The sequence below is a fragment of the Scyliorhinus torazame genome, chromosome 14 (genome assembly GCF_047496885.1).
Source record: "Scyliorhinus torazame isolate Kashiwa2021f chromosome 14, sScyTor2.1, whole genome shotgun sequence".
Lineage (NCBI taxonomy): Eukaryota > Metazoa > Chordata > Chondrichthyes > Carcharhiniformes > Scyliorhinidae > Scyliorhinus > Scyliorhinus torazame.
This window is the reverse complement of record NC_092720.1, coordinates 83,198,012-83,221,234: the sequence shown is the minus strand read 5'-3', so window position 1 is coordinate 83,221,234 and position 23,223 is coordinate 83,198,012. Positions and strand designations below refer to the sequence as shown.

The window sequence follows — 23,223 nt, the reverse complement described above, 5'->3', positions numbered from 1 at the left end:
GAAGGCCTTGACCCTGCGGCAAGGGGGCCCAAGATCATACTCTGGAGTATGGGCCTAGAACATAAAAACACACATGCTCCTCCTTTCTCCTTCCGATAGAACCTCTCCCCCTAGGATTCATAACATCCGGTGGTATTACCACCACATCACCATCTTCCCCCCCCCCCCAAAACCTCATTGTAATTATATTGATTTTGGAGATTAATGGCCATAGAAACAAAATATTGCACATAAAGAAAACAATGGTTCATTACCTGTATGTTCCAAACTTTAATATGTCCATTCACATCCCCTGTTATAAGATAGTCACTATTCTTATCAACTGTCATAATAATGGATGCTGAATTTTCATGGGCCTCAAACTCAGCCAGCAGAAGGCTTTTAGAAGTATTCCAAAAGCGAACAGTTCCACAACCACCACACGCGACAAGGTTTGCACCACCTGAATGTTTAAAAAGGAAGTCCAAAAATGCTTACCTCTTGTAAGGAAATCACTATTAATTGCAAATCTAAATAAATACACAACCAGAACCACCTCACGCCGCAAGTCCTTTGTAAAATCTCAATTTACAGATGGAAGTTAATAAATTATTATCAAGCAAGATACCTTATAAAATGTTTTTTTTTAAGGCTAACTTACATCTGTTTCAGAATAATTTGAATGGCATGTTTTTAATACTTTCCTACAATTTAACATATTAAATGTTAGGAAAACAGAGGTGTTTTAAGGGAATTAGATTTGTATTGGTAAACATTTGAAATAAGGTATAGTTTTAAGTGGGTTTAATTTAATGTTTCTGTGTTTGGAAGGGTAAAACCTATAGTTAGATTCATGCTAGACAAAGGTGTTTGTATGTGTGGGGGTTGGTTAAGTTCCAACTGTATTTTTATTGTGCTTAGGTAGGGATACAGCGTGAAGAATAAATAAAAGGCATAAGGATGTGTGTGTTGCTCAGCAACTGGGGCCTTGTAAGATTGAGAAGCTTTTAAGTTTTGGTTTTAGCTGAATTTGTGGGCAGTTGGAGACAGGACCTCGTGGAGTGTTCATCTCTCAACTCTGTCAGAAGGAAGACTGGACAGGATGAGAGGTGCAAAGAGGCAGGCTTCCTAAAGTACAAGTTACAGTCCAGATAACAAGAAACAGGGTCCAAAAATAATGTTTAAGGTGACTGGAATTAAGTGAACGGAGAACAAGGTATTGTTCAGAAGAGTTCAAGGAAGAGTAAACAAACTTCTGAGTTAGAGAGACAATTAGAGTAACCAGATTTAAAGTGTGACAGAAGCCTTCGAAGGTAAAGCAAACATCTGACACTATTTTAATACAGCCTGGGAATTGAGAGTTAAAGCAATTATGAGCAGTTTGCACAGCAGTCAAGCCAAATAAATCCTAAAGGGGTTAGTGTAAAATCCTGGGCGGAATTCTCCCCCCCCCCCCCCACGCCGGGCAGGAGAATCGCCGGGGCACCGTGCGTGTCCCGCCATGCTGCCCCGACACCCGCACGCGATTCTCCACCCCCCACCCCCCCCCCCCAAACCGACACGGCGAGAATCACGTCTGGCCGCTGGGGGAATCGCCGCTCGCCCGTTGCAAACGGGGAGCGGCGATTCTCCGGCCCGGATGGGCCGAGCGGCCTGCCCAACATGACGTGTTCCCGCCGGCGCCGTCCACACCTGGTCGCTGCCGGCGGTAACAGCGCGGGAACGCTGGGGGGGGGCTGCATGTGGGGGGGAGAGAGGGGGTTCCTGCACCGGGGGGAGGGGGGGCCTCAAATGGGGTCTGGCCCGTGATCGGTGCCCACCGATCAGCGGGCCGGCCTCTCTGAAGGAGGACCTCCTTTCCTCCGCTGCCCCGCAACATCCATCCGACATCTTCTTGCGGGGCGGCCTCGGGGAGGACGGCAACCGCGCATGCGCGGGTGGTGTCATTTACGCGGCGCCGGCCGCATCATTTACGCGGCGCCGCTTTTACGCGTAAATGACGCACCGCCTCTCCTAGCCCCCCGGGGGCGGGAGAATAGGGGGCTGGGAGCGGGCTCCGACGCTGGAGTGAAACACTCCGGTTTTCACTCCGGCGTCGGCACTTCCCGATGGGACAATTGCGCCCCCTGTACTGTATTTGCTGTTAAAAGTGGAGTGGAAGCTTTGTTTAAGTGTCATTTGCAAAGCCTCGGCTACATTTTGGCATGTAAACCACGAAGGGAAAGCACGATTATGAGGAGAAATCCAGACACTAACTTGTGTTCAGAGCGGAGTGTATATGTCATCTTGTATGCTTAAAAGGGACTTTTTGTGTTCATGTGACCATTGTAGCCTGAGGTGTACTTTGTAATGCATTTAATCTTTAAATCGGTGTGTATTTATTAAGCGAAGGGAGGAGTAGAGGTGTATTGTAATATAGTCCCATTTTTAAATATTTAATAAATGGTTTTTCCTTGTTATTAAAACTAATTAGTGGTCCTGTGACTCTGTTCCTCCATTTAAGTCTGAGATGAGGAGAAATCTCTTCACCCAGAGAGTGATGAGCCTGTGGAATTTGCTACCACAGAAAGGAACTGAGGCCAAAACATGACCTCCTCGTGAGGAATAAGGAGGTGACGGAAGTGTTAGTGAGGGATCACTTTGGGGCCAGTGACCATAATTCCATTAGTCTTAAGATAGCTATGGAGGTCAATTTTGAGTGTATTAGGTGGGAACTTTCAATAGTTGATTGGGGGAGACTGTCTACAGGCAAGGGGACAACTGGTAAGTGGGAGTCTTTCAAAAAGGTGTTAACTCGGGGTCAGGATGAACACATTCCTCTTAGAGTGAAGGGTAAGGAGGGAACCCTGGATGACTTGGGATGTTGAGGTCATGGTCAAAAGGAAGACGGCATACGACATGCATAAGCAGCTGGGACCAAATGGATCCCTTGACGAGTATAGGGCTTGTCGGAGTAGCGTTAAGTGAGAAATCAGAAGGACAAAAAGGGGGCATGAGATTGTTGGCAGATAAGAAAAATCCAAAGAGCTTTTACAGATATATAAAGGGTAAAAGGGTGGCTAGGGAGAGGCGAGGGCCTCTTAAGGACAAACAAGGTCATCTATGTGCAGATCCACTAGGAATGGGAGAGATCCTAAGTGAATATTTCTCGTCAGTATTTACTGTTGAGAATTAGGGAATTGGGGAAATCAAAAGTGATGTCTTGAGGAGTGTGCATATTACAGAGAAGGAGGTGCTGGAGATATTAAAGCGCATCAAGATAGATAAATCCACGGGACCTGATGAAATGTATCCCAGGATGTTATGGGAGGCTAGGGAGGCAATTGCCGGGCCCCTAGCTGAGATATTTGAACCTTCGACAGCCACAGTAGAGGTGACTGAAGGTTGGAGGGTAGCAAATGTTGTGCCCTTGTTTAAGAAGGGCTGTAGGGATAAGCCTGGGAACTACAGACCGGTTAGCTTTACTTCTGTAGTGGGTAAATTGTTAGAAGGTATTCTGATGGACAGGATCTACAGGCATTTAGACAGGCAAGGGCTAATTAGGGAAAGTCAGCATGGCTTTGTAAGGGGAAAGTCATGTCTCACGAATTTGATTGAGTTTTTTGAAGGGGTAACCAAGAAAGTAGATGAGGGCAGTGCAGTCGATGTTGTTTACATAGACTTTAGCAAGGCCTTTGACAAGGTATCGCATGGTAGGTTGTTGCAAAAGGTTAAATATCATGGAATCCAGGGTGAGGTAGCCAATTGGCTGGGTCCACTGTTATTTGTTATATATATTAATGTTTTGGTTGAGAATGTGGGAGGCATGGCTAGTAAGTTTGCAGATGATACCAAGATTGGTGGCAAAGAAGATTATATAAGATTACAACAGGATCTTGACCAATTGGGCCAGTGGGCCAATGAATGGCAGAAGGAGTTTAATTTGGATAAATGTGAGGTGATGCATTTTGGTTGATCAAATCAGGGCAGAACCTACTCAGTTAATGGTAGGGAGTTGGAAAGAGTTACAGAACAAAGAGATCTATGGGTACAGGTTCATAGCTCCTTGAAGGTGGAGTCGCAGATGCACAGGTTGGTGAAGAAGGCATTCAGCATGCTTGGTTTCATTGGTCAGAATATTGAATACAGGAATTGGGACATCTTGTTGAAGTTGTACAAGACATTGGTAAGACCACACATGGAATACTGTGTTCAGTTCTGGTCACCCGATTATAGAAAGGGTATTGTTAAACTAGAAAGAGGGCAGAAGAGATTTACGAGGATGCTACCAGGACTTGATGGTCTGAGTTATAAGGAGAGGCTGGATAGGCTGGGACCTTTTTCCCTAGAGTGTAGGAGGCTTAGGGGTGAACTTGTAGAGGTCTATAAAATAATGAGGAGTATAGGTAAGGATAAAATATTAAAACATGCTGCTGTGAAGAGGGACCTGGATGTCCTAGTGTATGAGCTGCAAAAAGTTGGTTTACAGGTGCAACAGATGATTAAGAAGGCGAATGGAGTTTTATCCTTCATTGCTAGAGGGATGGAGTTTAAGACTAGGGAAGTTATGCTGCAACTGTATACGGTGTTAATGAGGCCACACCTGGAGTATTGTGTTCAGTTTTGGTCTCCTTACCCGAGAAAGGACGTAGTGGCGCTGAAGGGTGTGTAGAGGAGATGCAAAGAACAAAGAACAAAGAAAAGTACAGCACAGGAACAGGCCCTTCGGCCCTCCAAGCCCGTGCCAACCATGCTGCCCGACTAAACTACAATCTTCTACACTTCCTGGGTCCGTATCCCTCTATTCCCATCCTATTCATGTATTTGTCAAGATGCCCCTTAAATGTAACTATCGTCCCTGCTTCCACCACCTCCTCCAGCAGCAAGTTCCAGGCATCCACTACCCTCTGTGTAAAAAACTTGCCTCGTACATCTACTCTAAACTTTGCCCCTCACACCTTAAACCTATGCCCACTAGTAATTGACCCCTCTACCCTGGGGAAAAGCCTCTGACTATCCACTCTGTCTATGCCCCTCATAATTTTGTATACCTCCAACAGGTCTCCCCTCAACCTCCTTCGTTCCAGTGAGAACAAACCGGGTTTATTCAACCGCTCCTCATAGCTAATGCCCTCCATACCAGGTAAATCTCTTCTGCACCCTCTCTAAAGCCTCCACATCCTTCTGGTAGTGTGGCGACCAGAATTGAACACTATACTCCAAGTGTGGCCGAACTAAGGTTCTATACAGCTGCAACATGACTTGCCAATTCTTATACTCAATGCCCCAGCCAATGAAGGCAAGCATGCCGTATGCCTTCTTGACTACCTTCTCCACCTGTGTTGCCCCTTTCAGTGACCTGTGGACCTGTATATCTAGATCTCTCTGACTTTCAATACACTTGAGGTTCTACCATTCACTGTATATTCCCTACCTGCATTAGACCTTCCAAAATGCATTACCTCACATTTGTCCGGATTAAACTCCATCTGCCCTCTCTCCGCCCAAGTCTCCAAACGATCTAAATCCTGCTGTATCCTCTGACAGTCCTCATCGCTATCCGCAATTCCACCAACCTCTGCAAACTTACTAATCAGACCAGTTACATTTTCCTCCAAATTATTTATATATACTACGAACAGCAAAGGTCCAGCAATGATCCCTGCGGAACACCACTAGTCGCAGCCCTCCAATCAGAAAAGCACCCTTCCATTGCTACTCTCTGCCTTCTATGACCTAGCCAGTTCTGTATCCACCTTGCCAGCTCACCCCTGATCCCATGTGACCTCACCTTTTGTACCAGTCTACCATGAGGGACCTTGTCAAAGGCCTTACTGAAGTCTTTTTAGACAACATCCACTGCCCTACCTGCATCAATCATCTTTGTGACCGCTTTGAAAAACTCTATCAAGTTAGTGAGACACGACCTCCCCTTCACAAAACCATGCTGCCTCTCACTAATACGTCCATTTGCTTCCAAATGGGAGTAGATCCTGTCTTGAAGAATTCTCCCCAGTAATTTCCCTACAACTGACGTAAGGCTCACCGGCCTGTAGTTCCCTGGATTATCCTTACAAGGTTAACTTCGCTAGGTTAATCCCAGAGTTGAGGGTGTTGAATTACGAGGAGAAGATGAGTAGACTGGGATTGTACTCATTGGAATTTAGAAAGATGCGGGGGGGGGGGGGGGGGGGGGGGGGATCTTATAGAAACGTATAAAATTATGAAGGGAATAGATAGGATAGATGCAGGGAAGTTGTTTCAACTGGCGGGTGAAAGCAGAACTAGGGGGCATAGCCTCAAATTAAGGGGAAGTAGATTTAGGACTGAGTTTAGGAGGAACGTCTTCACCCAAAGGATTGTGAATCTATGGAATTCCCTGCCCAGTGAAGCAGTTGAGGCTCCTTCATCAAATGTTTTCAAGATAAAGATAAATAGTTTTTGAAGAATAAAGGAATAAAGGGTTATGGTGGTTGATCTCATTGAATGACGGAGCAGGCTCGAAGGGCCAGATGGCCTACTCCTGCTCCAAGTTCTTGGGCGTCATTCTCCGCCAGCGGGAGTCTCCGTTCTGCCGGCGCCCGGGGGTTTCCCGACGGCGTGGGGCTGCCCCAGAATGGGAAACCCCATTGACCGGACGGTGTTACGGAGACTCCCGCTGGCCGGTCGGCGCAGAAATGTGGCGGGGCGGGTAGGAGAATTTTGCCCCTTATGTTCTTATGTAGATAGTCAACATCTTTTCCCAAAGGTAGAGGAGTCTAGAACTAGAGGGCATAGGTTTACGGTGAGAGTGGAGAAATACAAAAGAGACCAGAGGGGAAATTATTTCACACAGAGGGTGGTGAGCATCTGGAACGGGCTGCCTGAGGCAGTGGCAGAGGCGGGTACAATTCTTTCCTTTAAAAAACAGTTAGTTACATGGGCAGGGTGGTATGGAGGTATAAGGGCCAAATGTGGGCAAGTGGGACTAGCTTAATGATAGAAACTGGGTGTCATGGACAAACTATGACTCTATAACTACCTAACCTTCATCGCTATCTTCACGCTCAAAATACGGCTGACACAAAATTACCCGAGGATTATATCCAACGCTGTTGCTCGGTTTTCAGTTTGCACTGGACGGGAAAATTACCAATTTGTAAATTATTTGTAGAGGCGTACTTTATTTTGTAAATGATCCTTCAAATCTTCACCCAAGACCCTGAAAAATGCCTGGGAAATGGAGAGTCATGTAATATTTATTACATGTGTATTCTTTTTTAATTAAGATGGAATACTCCTTTAAATAAATTGATTTAAATTGTACATTCTAGCTTTTCATATTCTTGACCCCTAAAAGTTGCAATGTTGTTCCAAGTAATCTAAACTACTGTACTAGAAATATATCTTTTGACCGCAATGTGGATCCGTCAAATGCAATAAAGGCAAATAATGCACCTGCAAATGCAGCATTAGTGTACGCACAGATGTAATTGTGCTTTCCCACCTGAACTGGAAACATTCATTCTGCCCTCCAGGAAGAAGAGACTTGAAACGGTGTAGTTAAATTCATTCTCCTCACTGTCAGCTGTAAGCAATGAATATCGATTTGAAACTGTGGAAAAATTATCTCCAGCTTGAGGTTCTTCCTCAAGTGATATCAAGATTGCCTGCAATTATTTTTTTAAATATATGAATCAGGAAAGCAGAGCGCACATGTATTAACAATAAAAATGTACTATTTTACTTCAATGTACAGTAGAATTTAATGTTTCAGGAAAGTAATTGAGTTAAACTGATTTAATGCTTTTTTATATGTAGAAACATTTGAATTATTTGGAGTTCTATTTGTTTGACAGTTTGACAAATTAATAATTCCATATTTAGTTCCGAGCCTTATTTAAAGCATGAATAACTCTTACAAGAGAATGTTTAAAGGTTTATTCATATTTCTTGCCCTCATTAGGGGGCAACAATCAGTTTGGGGGCAGCTTTTCTTTGCAAGATTCTCTGCCAGAAGTGAAGGCAGCATAGAATAAGCAAAGCAAAATATGGGTGAGTGTGTTTAAAATAGGTCCTCGCGATAAAGTGAATAATAAAGCATCTTTTCTATTATCATTGCCACAGTAATATATGAAGATCATAATGTCAATACAGTTACACAGTGCTTTTGAAGCAGTGGATCACATTTTTAAACATTCAAGACATCCCATCCTCATAGTAAGGTAGAATTGATCTTGCATCTTTTGATTCACTCAGCTATTTAAACATTGGCTTTAATAGGCCCCACTCCTTACCCCTACAGCCAGCTGTCCCTCTTCACTAGCTTCAGTCAATGCTTACAGCAATTAATCCCCCCACATGCCAGCACAGGCTCCACATCATGGACAGGCCTGACTGGAAAATACCCGAAGCTTGCCTGGAAAATGCCAATGAGGCTAAGAGTGGGACATTTACCAGGGTCAGTGCAATCGGATGGGCAGAAAGCATGGCTCACCTGCGGCAAAGCCACTGCCACGGAAGACTTAGGAACAATCCTTTTCTAAGATTTAGTGTGTAAAAAAAGGAATGTTATTTGAAGTGATCTCTCATAGTGTGTTCAACAAGCTGAAAATAGAGCATTGAATTTACTGCCCTCCCCCCAAATGGTATGTTGGTGGTGGGAGGGCCAAGAGATCATGTGGGAGGGTGGGGAGAAGGTGAAGGGGGGTGTCCTGAGATGAGATCCCTTAAAACCAGATAGCTAGAATAACACTAGAATAGTTTTACATAAGTTAGTTTATTAAGGATTGAGATTAATCATAGCATATATACCCAGTAATCATTATTAACCATTAAACATGTATTTTAGGACATAGCATTCAAACTTTTGCTATAAGCAGTGGCCACAATGCATGATGGGATTTAAGCTAGCTAACTTGCCATTTTTTGAGACAAACAGGATTAGACAGAAATAGTATGGTCAGCAATAACACAGGCAGCTCAGTAAACAGTTTTTAATCAACGCCCCCAATATCCTGTCTTAGACAGTCCATGGTGTAAAGGGGAACCAACTTTAGCATCCTGCCCCTAAATGAACAATGAGGTGAGCAGGAACTGACTGTGATAAGTAACATGGGAATGGCCGAAAAACAACTTTATAATGGGTACAGTGTCCTGGTAAACAACAGGTGGTAGGATGGGGTTAAATCATGAGTTGATCACATTCATCATGTTGCTTAAAGTAACCTTCATTGGTTTCTAGTACTCTTCGGGAGGGTTTAAACTAATTTGGCAGGGGAATGGGAACCGGATTTGTAGTCCAGTAACTAAGGTAGCCGATATTCAGGACGCCAAAGCGTGTAGTGAGGCAGTGGGGAAGGGAACACTGACAAAGGAGAGTGCTTGCAGGCATGGAGATGGGTTGAAGTGTGTATACTTCAACGCAAGAAGCATCAGGAATAAGGTGGGTGAACTTAAGCCATGGATCGGTACTTGGGACTACGATGTGGTGGCCATCACGGAAACTTGGATAGAAGAGGGACAGAAATGGTTGTTGGAGGTTCCTGGTTATAGATGTTTCAATAAGATTAGGGAGGGTGGTAAAAGAGGTGGGGGTGTGGCATTGTTAATTAGAGACAGTATAACAGCTGTAGAAAGGCAGTTCGAGGAGTATCTGCCTACTGAGGTAGTATGGGTTGAAGTCAGAAATAGTAAAGGAGCAGTCACCTTATTAGGAGTTTTCTATAGGCCCCCCAATAGTAGCAGAGATGTGGAGGAACAGATTGGGAAACAGATTTTGGAAAGGTGCAGATGTCACAGGGTAGTAGTCATGGGTGACTTTAACTTCCCAAACATTGAGTGGAAACTCTTTCGATCAAATAGTTTGGATGGGGTGGTGTTTGTGCAGTGTGTCCAGGAAGCTTTTCTAACACAGTATGTAGATTGTCCGACCAGAGGGGAGGCAATATTGGATTTGGTACTTGGTAATGAACCAGGGCAAATGATAGATTTGTTAGTGGGGGAGCATTTTGGAGAAAGTGACCACAATTCTGTGACTTTCACTCTAGTAATGGAAAGGGATAGGTGCGTGCAACAGGGCAAGGTTTACAATTGGGGGAAGGGTAAATGCGATGTTGTCAGGCAAGAATTGAAGTGCATAAGTTGGGAACATAGGCTGTCAGGGAAGGACACAAGTGAAATGTGGAACTTATTCAAGGAACAGGTACTACGTGTCCTTGATATGTATGTCCCTGTCAGGCAGGGAAGACATGGTCGAGTGAGGGAACCATGGTTGACAAGAGAGGTTGAATGTCTTGTTAAGAGGAAAAAGGAGACTTATGTAAGGTTGAGGAAACAAGGTTCAGACAGGGCGCTGGAAGGATACAAGATAGCTAGGAGGGAACTGAAGAAAGGGATTAGGAGAGCTAAGAGAGGGCATGAACAATCTTTGGTGGGTAGGATCAAGGAAATGAGATGAGAATGACTAGAGCAAGGGTAGGTCCGATCAAGGACAGTAGCGGGAGATTGTGTATTGAGTCTGAAGAGATAGGAGAGGTCTTGAACGAGTACTTTTCTTCTGTATTTACAAATGAGAGGGGCCATACTGTTGGAGAGGACAGTGTGAAACAGACTGGTAAGCTCGAGGAAATACTTGTTAGGAAGGAAGATGTGTTGGGCATTTTGAAAAACTTGAGGATAGACAAGTCCCCCGGGCCTGACGGGATATATCCAAGGATTCTATGGGAAGCAAGAGATTAAATTTCAGAGCCGTTGGCAATGATCTTTTCGTCCTCATTGTCAACAGGGGTGGTACCAGGGGATTGGAGAGTGGCGAATGTCGTGACCCTGTTCAAAAAAGGGAATAGGGATAACCCTGGGAATTACAGGCCAGTTAGTCTTACTTCGGTGGTAGGCAAAGTAATAGAAAGGGTACTGAAGGATAGGATTTCTGAGCATCTGGAAAGACACTGCTTGATTAGGGATAGTCAGCACGGATTTGTGAGGGGTAGGTCTTGCCTTACAAGTCTTATTGAATTCTTTGAGGAGATGACCAAGCATGTGGATGAAGGTAAAGCAGTGGATGTAGTGTACATGGATTTTAGTAAGGCATTTGATAAGGTTCCCCATGGTAGGCTTATGCAGAAAGTAAGGAGGCATGGGATAGTGGGATATTTGGCCAGTTGGATAACGAACTGGCTAACCGATAGAAGTCAGAGAGTGGTGGTGGATGGCAAATATTCAGCCTGGTTCCCAGTTACCAATGGCGTACCGCAGGGATCAGTTCTGGGTCCTCTGCTGTTTGTGATTTTCATTAATGACTTGGATGAGGGAGTTGAAGGGTAGGTCAGTAAATTTGCAGACGATACGAAGATTGGTGGAGTTGTGGATAGTGAGAAGGGCTGTTGTCGGCTGCAAAGAGACATAGATAGGATGCAGAGCTGGGCTGAGAAGTGGCAGGTGGAGTTTAACCCTGAAAAGTGTGAGGTTGTCCATTTTGGAAGGACAAATATGAATGCGGAATACAGGGTTAACGGTAGAGTTCTTGGCAATGTGGAGGAGGTCTTGGGGTCTATGTTCATACATCTTTGAAAGTTGCCATTCAAGTGGATAGAGCTGAGAAGAAGGCCTTTGGTGTGCTAGCGTTCATTAACAGAGGATTGAATTTAAGAGTCGTGAGGTGATGATGCAGCTGTACAAAACTTTGGTAAGGCCACATTTGGAGTACTGTGTACAGTTCTGGTCGCCTCATTTTAGGAAGGATGTGGAAGCTTTGGAAAAGGTGCAAAGGAGATTTACCAGGATGTTGCCTGGAATGGAGAGTAGGTCTTACGAGGAAAGGTTGAGGGTGCTAGGCCTTTTCTCATTCGAACGGAGAAGGATGAGGGGCGACTTGATAGAGGTATATAAGATAATCAGGGGAATAGATAGAGTAGACAGTCAGAGACATTTTCCCCGGGTGGAACAAACCATTACAAGGGGACATAAATTTAAGGTGAATGGTGGAAGATATAGGGGGGATGTCAGAGGTAGGTTCTTTACCCAGAGAGTAGTGGGGGCATGGAATGCACTGCCTGTGGAAGTAGTTGAGTCGGAAACATTAGGGACCTTCAAGCAGCTATTGGATAGGTACATGGATTATGGTCGGATGATATAGTGTAGATTATTTTGTTCTTAAGGGCAGCACGGTAGCATTGTGGATAGCACAATTGCTTCATAGCTCCAGGGTCCCAGGTTCGATTCCGGCTTGGGCCACTGTCTGTGCGGAGTCTGCACATCCTCCCCGTGTGTGCGTGGGTTTCCTCCGGGTGCTCCGGTTTCCTCCCACAGTCCAAAGATGTGCTGGTTAGGTGGATTGGCCATGATAAATTGCCCTTAGTGTCCAAAATTGCCCTTAGTGTTGGGTGGAGGTGGTGACCTTGGTTAGGGTGCTCTTTCCAAGAGCCGGTGCAGACTCGACGGGCTGAATGGCCTCCTTCTGCACTGTAACTTCGATGATAATCTATGATTAATCTAGGACAAAGGTTCGGCACAACATCGTGGGCCGAAGGGCCTGTTCTGTGCTGTATTTTGCTATGTTCTATGTTCTATCAAATTGACAGCTCCAAGGATTGCATCAAATGCAACTGAGGTGAGCTATTGCTTTTTGGAAAACTGTATAATTGGGGTGTCTGTACCAGTGTCAGGCAGAGTGATTTTGGCATTTATCCAGATATCTCTCCCACCTACGTGGACCAAGCTTGGAAAAAATAAAGCCTTAACCGGGGTCGATGTGTCTACAAGTCTGTGTGTTCAGCTGAGCTGTAAATAAGAGGGAGGAACCCCACGTAAAGACCAGCTCAATACTCAGTCCTTGGAAACGCTCCTTCAGAAGCGGCCCCGTCACCTCCCACCAGTACGCAGTATTAACCCAGCACAAGGCGCTTCTCATCATGTCGGCAGCATTACAAGCAAATCTGTGTCGGGTTGCTTGTGGTCTCCGAGTGGGCATCCCTCATTCAAAGGCGCTCAGTGCTTGATTGAGGAACCTGGCATCGGGAAAGGGGAGGGGTCTGGTTAAAGACCCCCCCGCATCGCCCGTTCTGCTAATTACCTCCTTACCACCTCTCTCCCACCATCTCTCATCTGTTGGAATCCAGTGACAATTGTAGGCCTCAGTTGAGTGTTTTACCGGCAGCAATCGCCACCTTCCTGCAGGTGCTGCTGTTTAATAGAGCTGCCTGCCTCGGATTGTCTCTTGACGGGCTGGCTTCCATGCCTGAGATCCTTGATCCCAGGAGGGCCCACTGCTCCCCAGTTAACACAAAAACATCGGACTGAGAAGCAGGAGTAAGCCACCCAGCCCTTTGAGCCTGCTCAATAAGATCATGGCTGACCTGGCTGTGATCTCAACTCCACTTTCCTATCTGCCCCCCATAATCTTTGACACCCTTGTCCATCAAAAATCTCTCACTGCCTTCAATAAATTGAGTGACCAGCATCTACTGCTTTTTAGGGAAGAGAATTCAGAGAAAGAAAATCTCACCATTGTCTTAAAGAGGAGGTCTCATGTACTTAGATTACAACTAAGAGACACAATATAAGCACCTGAATGGCACTGATGCAGTGGCCCTTCCCTCTCCAGCCAGTGGGCAAGACTGCCATTGCTTCATTAAATCCATCCCATAGTGTCACTGGGGATAGAAATTGATTTATTGTTAAAATGATTTACATTTACCTGATTTAGACTCCAGGGCTCTATTCAAACATGGATGAAATCTAGATGATGCTTTTTCTGAATTATTATTCCACACTACGATCTCCCCATCATAACTGCCTGTAGAAATCACATCGAGATATTCTGTATAGTTAATTAAATACTGATCCCTTCACAAAATATTGAACTGTGTTCTTTATAGGAAAAGTGAAACCAACCAAACATCAATTTAACTTTCAACAGATCATACAAGGTGCGAGAAAGATAGGTTTTTTGGCATCATGGGAAGGAATTATGTGGGGGGGGGGGTCAGATTTGATTATTGTAGCCAAACGTACGATGTTCCCTTACTAATTCAGTGTCCTTTGAAGATGATATTTTACCTGAAATGAAGGTTCAACATAGAAACACAAGGACGGGATAACACCATTCAGCCTCTCATGCTTCTCCACCCAAGCCCACAGCTCCACCCTATCTCCGTAACCCAGTAACCCCAGGTAGGGGAGGTCTTGTGAGCAGGTGCGAGTGTGTAGGCTGGAGATCATGCCACTTGGGGGCCTTGTCCCACCACTGCTGGTATTCAATCAGTGGTGGGTGGGGGACTTGCCATCCAGGACCGTCCAGTAAACCAAGTCACGTTTACCAGCAGTGTCCTTCATTCACATGCAATCTGAGCCAGATCAAGGGACCCGACATTGGTAAAGCAGGGCACACAGGAATCCAGCCCTCTGCCTTGTTTCCAACCCCCCTTGCTCCTCTCACCAGCGACCGCCTCCCTATCACTCCCATCACACTCCCATCCAGCTGGGATCCATCGGCAACCCTCAAAGTAGGCCGCTGGTACATAATACATAACGAAGCAGTAAACCTGTCACAAGGGTTTGAGGTGGTAAGAATGCTGCACAAAGAATGTCATTTTGATGTTCCGCTTTCCCTTTCCATTCTGAGGGTTGAACAAAATATTCCGTCAGAGTATCCATTCTGAAGACAGTAATTATTCTGGAAGAAAAAAAAATTGAAATATTTAATATGATAGAGCAAATCTACAAACTTATAAGTTCACCACTTGAAGCTTTCCAAGCTGTCTAAGTTAGAGATGTCTCTAACAACAGTTGAATACCACCTGGCTGTTAATTTATACAAGTGTGATATTTATGTCAAGTGTGAAACAACAATTCAACTTTGACACACTAACACACCCTGTCATCGAGTGACGTACCCAGGAATGCTCACGTTATTTCCCACATTCTCAATCCTGACCATACTACAGGACACCAATTACAGGCTACAGTCACAAAGGAAATTTGGAAGGGACGTTATCATGACAAATGAATGGTGGTAAATGTCTAGGGGCAGTGTTTGTTAAAACTGTTGTTGACAGACAGTGTCTTGGCCTTCACGTAAATAAATAATCTCAGAAATCTAAGGAAGGCAACAAAGCTCACGGTGCATAGTAAAAATAGTCCAGACTGGTACATAATCTTGGAACAATGGACTGTGCTGTAAACCTTAAGCTAACAAGAAAAAAAGCAGGAAAAGTAGATTTGTTTATAGAAGATCACATAATATTTTGCTGATAGTCACCTTTTGACTACAACATACCTTTCCCAACCTAATATCAGAATACTCCTTTTTAATATCAAGATCTGGGAGATATCAGCTGCTTGGTCTCTTCCTGCATTCAATTTATGATGGCAATGGCCATTGAAATCCCAAATCTGTCAATATAAGGTACAACTTCAATGATTACAATCTCATGAATTGAACGTTTCGTACTCTATGAGTTTACCTGAATTTTGAAATAGCAGGACACAGATATTCTTCTTTGAAACCACAATGCTTACTTTTACATTAATTGGATTGAATGTTATACAATAATTCCTCATTGAATGATACGGTTGAATCCTTGAAAAGTGAACTTGAAATGAAACAACATTAGGCAAATCAGATTTTCCCACTAAAAGCAATGTAAAACCTGTAGTTAGGTTCTACTCATCAGAAAATAAAGTTTGACACTAAGTTGAAATACCGTACATTCATCAATTCCTATAATTACAAATGAAATAACTTGTTAAAATTAAATTAAATTACAAAATATAAAAGAAATATGCAAACTCCCTCTTTTTACCTTCCGCTCGTTGACGCTCCTGTTTCCTGATCCACCCCCTTGCCAACTCTCCCACTTGCCAGCCTTCTTGTTCGCTCCCCAATCCTCCCACTGGTCAACTCTCCTGCTCATTGACCCTCACGCTCCCCACCTCTTTTGCTCCCTCTCGCTTGCCGTTTCCTTCTCCCAGACCTTTGCTGAGTGGCCACGAGAGAGTGGGAAGTGAACAAAGGAGCGAGAGGAGCTCCAAATGGGAGGGAAGTGGCCAGTGGGAGAATGGCGGCCAGTGGGAGGGTCAGGGAGCAGGAAATTCAGTAGCAGGATGGACAGCGAGTGGCGGTTCCAGCGTGTTGGGAGATTGGGAAGCTGGAGGGTCAGTGGGTTGCAGGATCAGGGAGCAAGATGGGCAGCAAGTGGGAGGATCCGAAAACAAGAGGGTCAGGAGCTGAAGGGTCAGGGAGCTGGAGGATTGGGGAGTGGGAGAGGCAGTGAGCAGGAGGGCAGGCAAGTGGGAGAGGTTGTGAGAGGGAAGGCAGCAAGCAGGAGAGGCCATTCATGTTATTTTGCTATTTTGGTCTTGAGCAAAATTATGCTAAAAAGAAAATCCAGATCTAAGTGTGCATACCGGCTCCATTATATCCATGACATTAAAGTGGAAGGACTTAAAGGGAACTTGCCCTGCAGCAAAACTTTAGCTAAAATTAAAATGAAAGATAGAAATTTGAAGTAAAACTAGAAAACGATGAAAATATACAGCAGGCCAAGGAGCAGCTGTAAAGAGAAAGGACAAGTTATATATTTCAAGTTTGTTCCCTTTATTATAACTGATCATTCTGATTAAAAGTGCAAACTAAAAATACATAAAGCTCACTCAATCTTTGTTGAAAGGTATCAACGACAACTTATATTGATATAATTCTCTTAAATATATAGATCATCTCAAAATGCTTTACGTAGGAATCAAGAAAATGATTGTAAGCCATGGGAGAGAGATTAAGAGGTAACTGAAGACCACTTTAAAACATTTTGAGCAAACTTAAAAGAAGACAGAATTGGAAGGAAGTTATGCGGCACTTGGGAACAGGCCACAAGTGACTGCAAGGTCTGCCAAGGATGGTGGATTGCATGCAAGATGGAGGCAAATGAGTGATTCAATAAGTTAATAACAACAGAGCAGTCATGATGGATGGAGGGCCAGAGAAGATTGTTGGGATATAGAGATTGTGTCCATGATGGAACTAGAGAAGATATTGGGCACATTCTTCTGGCCATGCTGCGCCTGAAAAGCATCTCGCTGTGGTGTAACGTGGCCGGTGAAAGCCGGGAGACCCGGCTCCCAGGATCCACCCGGCACGCAACGCCTCGCGAGATTCAACACAATCTCGCGAGACATTGCAAGAGGAATCCCTCCTACATTGGGTGGGATCAGTTTTGGGAAAATCTGCATATTGAGGGCAGCATGGTGGCGCAGTGGTTAGCACTGCTGCCTCACGGCTCGGAGGTCCCTGGATCGATCCCAGCTCAGAATCACTGTGTGGAGTTTACACACTCTCCTCGTGTTTGCGTGAGTTTCGCCCCCACAACCCAAAGATATTCAGGTTAGGTGGATTGGTCATGCTAAATTGCCCCTTAATTGGAAAAAATTAATTGGGTACTCTAAAATTATTTGAAAAAAAAATCTGCATATTAGAGCGAGGCAGTAAACACTGCCAAGGTGCCCTGGTAGCACTGACAGCTGGCGCGGGCATTGCCATGGTATGAGGTTGGCACTGCCAAGGTGCCAAGCTGGCATTTGTGCACGAATGGGCGGGGGTTGCCGATGGGGGGGGTGCAGGGGACCCTCTCATGTTGCGTTCGGGCTGGCGGAAGGTCGGAAATACCTTTTGTGCCATTATTTAAAAATGGCATCCCGATCTCTCGCTCCAATGGGGAGTTCCGGCTTTTGGGGTTCTGCTCCCCTTTGTAAAAAACGGGGCTATATGAGGCCTCGGCCGTGCATTCCCCGTTTAGGCCCCTTGTTCAACATGAGTAGCGTTGAATCGCCATGTGTTTTCAGCACTGCGAGTGCCTAGAAACAGGCGGCCAAACGCATTCACTCGGGGACTTTGATTCCTTTTGGTAAGATTGCGCCAATTGTTCAGTAAACTAATCTGCTATGCTTACAAGTGCTGTTCCGAAAGTTAAGTAGGTAGATTGTTTATTGCAACTATCGTTTTAGTGATTACCCTTCTATTTGATCATTAGGTTACATGCCATCTCTCACCAAATGAAAGTTGTTATATTGCATCTTTATATGATTGATCAATATAACCTCATACTATAGGAATACTAAGTTAAACGTGAATATATCTTACCTTCACGGTTCCATCAACACTTGCAGTGAAAAATCTGGTCTCAGCGTCATCTAGTGCCATTGTAGTAATCTCAGAATTGCCATGACACTCAGGAAATTGCTTTATTTTTTGACCAGTCTCAATCATCCAGACTGTAACAGTAGATACAATGTCTGAACTGATAACCTGTAAGTGTTTGGCATATATTATTCACATTACTTTTTCAAACAAGCTGCCAGTTGAAGGTCCATAGCCCAAAGTACAAGATACCATCTCAGTTAAATGGGATTAAAGTGAAGACAAGCTCGCCATGGCGTAGTGTGGCTGATAGGAACCGGCAGACCCCACCCATGGGATCTACCCGACTCACAATACCTTGCGAGATTTAAGGAGACCTCGCAAGACGTTGCAATGTAAATGCCGCCCATCGTGGGTGGGATCACTTTTGGCAAATCTGCATATTAAAGCGAGACAGCTAATATCACTTTAATGTGCAGTTTCCCAAGGTACCCGAGCAGTGGGATCTATCCCCTTGGCCTCGGAGACCTCGGGCGAGCGCTGTTCCGTCCTGGTCTCCACAAATGGGAACCAGATGAAATGGCATTCTTGGGGGTCTCACAAGGGATTGGAGGCCCCAGATGCAGGGTGGTACCCTGGCACTGCTGGTGCCACCTGGATACCCTGGCACTGCCAGTCTGGCACCCTGGCAATGCCACCTGGATGCCTGTTTGGCACTGTCAAGGTGGCACTGCCAACTGGTAGGGACACTGCCAGGGTGGCACTGCCAAAGTGGCATTCTTTTCATGGTGGTGATTGGGCCAGGACTGCCGTGCACAGGTATTGGGGAGGGGTGAGGCTGGGCACCCTCCTAGCGTGCATTGGGGTTTGGGGGGTGTCAGGGGTCACTCAAGGGCTCCAGAGATTGGGACGCCAGTTGCACTGAGGAGTTCCAGCGAGTGGAGCCCTATTGAACCTGAGTGCAGCTTAATAGTGTTATGTTTTGCTGCGTTGTGAGCGCCAGGAAACACGTGGCTAAACGCGCTCACTAAGGGACTTTGTCCCCATTTAGTTAAATCGTGCCCTATATCTGTGTATGTTGTGTTCAATCTTAGTCACAGTTTAAAGTTGTTAGTAATCACAGAAAAAGTTTTCACAAAGAAAGTTTGGCCTTGAAGTTAATTTAAGTGTACGCTCTTGTTTACAGAAGTATCTTGCACGATTGGTACCTGAAACATTATCAAAGTAATATCGTTCTGTTCCTATTTTCACCCACCTGTTTGAAGAGAGAGTTATAAAGCACACAGGTAACCGGCCTTTCGTGACTTTTCACAGATTTGCCAGTCTCTTGCTTCATCTCCAACAACGTCATCTGATTGTTGAAAGTGGTGAAGAGATGGCCACGGGGTTCATTGAAATACAGAATCGTTTGGAATTCCAGGCACTTTGGAAATATCCCAGCAAGCCGCTGGACACAAAGCTGATGGTGCATGTCCCAAATTCGTAAAACCTAGAACTCAAACAGTTATTCCAACCAATGCACAAAATTCACAACTGACAATGTTTAGCCTATGTTTGAACTGAACGAATAGCGTGAGCACAAGCATCTGTCACTAACTCACTAACATTCTGGTTCGTATCACTACACTCTGGTTTTACTCTTGCTTTCAAGGCCGTATAGATTTCTATTTTAATATTTAAAACTATTAGAATAGAGGCAATTTCAGAAGATTTTTATGTAAACCTGTAAAGCAGCCAGCACATTCAAATGTACTCACAAGTTAAATGAAAAGCAAATTACTCTCACCTTATCCTTTGAAAAACTGAGGAGTTGTCTTTGTGTAAGGTTAAATTGAACTGCTATTACACTAGCTAGATGACCTCGTAATACCCCACTGGGTTTAGACACGTAAGGGTTCCATAAGTAGACTTGATGATCTACCGCTGCAGAAGCTATTGGAAAAAATGTTCTGTTCATAAGAACTAAGGTCTATAATGCCACAGAGTAAATCCCATTATTGATTATTAATACTGCCTTGTAAAACATACCAGTGAAAATTTAAAGGTAAGGTCATGAAGAAATCCTTAGGCAACTGGGTTTATTTGTTTACAAACTCAAGACAATTTGTAAATCACAAAATAAATCACGATGTCACTTGCAGTTATGATTTTACATCTCATTATATGTAAATGGAAACATAAGTCTGGACATGACTTTTACTGAAAAACATCACATTTCATTTTCGAAAATAATTATTATTCAATTTAAAAATGAATACTTCAACCAGTAGCTTTCCCTTCGTCCAAAGTCAGTCACTCAAATCTGCAGCTTCAAAACCATAACCAAGGAGCCATTCATCACATAAAAGTGAGTGCCAACAAGTGAGAACATTACAGCTAGACCCTAACTTTCAAGAGCATTTTTGAGCAGAGATCACCAGGCAATAATCAGGACAAGAAATCCTGGAAGATTATATGTGACATTTATGTATGGACAGTTTTGAGGTCAACAAATACTTGAGTTCACTTACCAATTAAGTTGAGTCCAGGATGGTAATCAAATGCATTAACACCTTCATTAACATGGAAACAAGTGGTTTTCATTGGGTCTGTTCCTTTTTCTTTCCAGCCCAAGACTAGTGTGTTCACGTTAGTTGTTGCACAGGAAATGAAAGCCTCCAAATTAGGACAGTAACTCACTGGAGGAAGAAAGCAATGGCGATTTAATTTCATATTCATTAACAGGAGGGTCCAAATCTTACAGTTGGATAAAAGATGATAAAGCTACTGTATTTCTCAAAAATAATGGAAGCACAGACATTTACATTCTCTTACAGGCAGTAGGGGAAACATCCATTTTCTGGAGATGAAGATAGACCAAAAAGGGAGGAGGACAATTTTTACGATGCCCTGGGATTTTCAGAGCTTCCTAGGAGGTAAGGGATTTGGAGGCGGGAGGGGGAGATGCAGGAATGAGATGTGCTGGAGTATGGTCTGCTATACTATTCATATGAGGTGGGAAGTTTCATTTTATTCATTCCTAATTGATCTTAAGGAAGTGGTGGTGAGTTGTCTTCTTGAATGGCTGCAGTCTATGTAGTGTTGGTACACCCAAAGTGGTGTTAAGAAGATAGTTCAGGGTTCTTCACCCAGTGAGAATGCAGGAATGGTAATATAGTTCCAAGTCAGGATGTTGTGTGACTTGGGAGGGGAACTTGCAGGTAGTGGTGTTCCCATGCATCTGCTGCACTTGTACTTCTATGGGATCGAAGTGGTGGATTTAGAAGGTGCTGTCAAAGGAACTTTGGTGAGTTGCTGCAGTGCATCTTGTACATGGTACATACTGCTGCAACTGTGGTGGAGACAGTGAATGTTTAATTAAGGTGGTTCATGGGGTGCCAATCAAGCAGTCTTTGATGGAACTTGGTGTGTGTTGTTATTGTTGCACTCATCCAGGAAGTAGAGTGTATTTTGTCGCACCCTTGACTTGTGCCTTGTAGATGGTATATAGGCTTTGGGGAGTCAGGAAGTGACATATTCCCAGGCTCTGACATGCTCTTATTAACACAGTATTTATATTGCTGGTCCACTTAGGTTTATGGTCCAGTGGCAAACTCCAGGATGTTGATGATAGGAGAATACAGTCATGGTATTCCCACTGGATGTCAAGGGAAAATGGTTACATTCTCTTTTGCTGGAGATGGTCATCGCCTCGCCTCATGTGACACAAATGTTACATGGCATTTATTTGCCTAAGCCTGAATGTTGTCCAGGTCTTGCTGTGCATGGGCATGGACAGCTTCAATACCTGAGGCATCGTGGATGGTAATGAACATTGTGCAATCATCAGCACACATCCAACTTCTGACCTTGTGATGAGGCAGCTGAAGATGAATGAACCAAACGTGTCCTGAGGAACTCATGCAGTGATGGGTCAGGATTTTGATGATTTGCTTCCAACAACCATCTTCCTTTGTGTTAGGTATGACTCCAACCAATGGCAAATTTCTCCGGGTTGCCTGAGAGTGTGGTGGAGGTAGGGTCAATAGAGCTTTTCAAAAAGACATTGTATTATTATCTGAAAAGGAAACAAAATACTGGGCTATGGCAAAAAGGCAGGGAGTGGCATTCAGTGAATTGCTCCTCCAGAGGGTCAGCACAGACATGGTGGCAGAATGGCCTCCTTCTGTGCTTTAACCACTGTATGATTCCCAGTGACTTCAATTTTCCTACGGCATCTTGATTCCATATTCAGTCAAATCCTACATTGATGTCAAGGGCAGTCACTCACACACAACTCTTTTTTTCCATGTTTGGACCAAGGCCATATATATTGAGGTTGGAGCCAAGTGGCCCTGACAGAATCCAAATTAAGCACTGGTGAGCAGGTTTTTGACACTCCGAAGGCGAAGCCGTTATCCCAGGCGCTGGGTAGATCCGGCATAGACATATTCAAGTGAGACTAACTACTCATTTAAATATGCAAATCTGATTCCTGACCACAATGGGCGGGATCCAGATCGTGATGCCTCGCAAGATCTCATTAGATCTCCTGAGGCATGACTAGGCCTGTAAATCTTGCGTGAAGCCTCTTATAAGATTTACAGGCTTCATCATATCCCGAGTTGGGCGCGGCAAGGCCAATACATCACGCCGTTAATGTTTGTGTTGGTGCAAATTTATACGTAAGAATTTGAACCAAATCTAGTTTGGAAAACTAGTGAAATTTAGTCTGGATTACCAAAGCTGAAACTCTATCCCTATATACCTTGTCTGACCCATTCTTTATTGTGGCCTTTGTGTTGCAAAGTGAAGCAGCACTTGTGATTTCCTTTCACCAGCTCTTGCCAAGTGATAGATACGGTTGTCTCTTGCTCATCTGTTGAACTGGTTGGTCTTTCAAAAAGTGAAATTAAAGCAGTAGTAAAGCAAATAGCATTGACCTGCAAGAAAATAAAAATGCACAATACATTTTCCAAAACACACTGGTGAAAGCTGCAATATTTGGCATGGAGAAATCAACAATCAGCGAAGAGGTATCAGTGAAGGTTCGCGCGCACAATGGCTTGCTAGAAATCTCCCTGAAGTTTAGATAAAGCTCAGTGAAGCAAAACTGACAAAAATAAAAATGATTCTTATATGTCTCCACACTGATAAACTAAATGCATCACGAT

The 23,223-nt window shown here is 44.3% G+C and overlaps 1 protein-coding gene across 2 annotated transcripts in view; it reads right to left on the bottom strand.

Annotated features, from left to right (window-relative positions):
• LOC140389858 (cilia- and flagella-associated protein 337-like) overlaps positions 1 to 23,223 on the bottom strand; it is a 114,640-nt gene that overhangs the window by 61,829 nt on the left and 29,588 nt on the right. For both annotated transcript variants that reach the window (XM_072474437.1, XM_072474436.1), the window contains exons 5-14: positions 22,818 to 22,992; positions 20,581 to 20,748; positions 19,857 to 20,002; positions 19,326 to 19,559; positions 18,074 to 18,238; positions 15,215 to 15,330; positions 14,481 to 14,611; positions 13,634 to 13,732; positions 7,445 to 7,525; positions 255 to 442 (exon numbers count right to left, since the gene is read on the bottom strand). In XM_072474437.1, the coding sequence (XP_072330538.1) occupies positions 255 to 442; positions 7,445 to 7,525; positions 13,634 to 13,732; positions 14,481 to 14,611; positions 15,215 to 15,330; positions 18,074 to 18,238; positions 19,326 to 19,559; positions 19,857 to 20,002; positions 20,581 to 20,748; positions 22,818 to 22,992 (1,503 nt within the window). The remainder of the gene's footprint in view (positions 1 to 254; positions 443 to 7,444; positions 7,526 to 13,633; positions 13,733 to 14,480; positions 14,612 to 15,214; positions 15,331 to 18,073; positions 18,239 to 19,325; positions 19,560 to 19,856; positions 20,003 to 20,580; positions 20,749 to 22,817; positions 22,993 to 23,223) is intronic.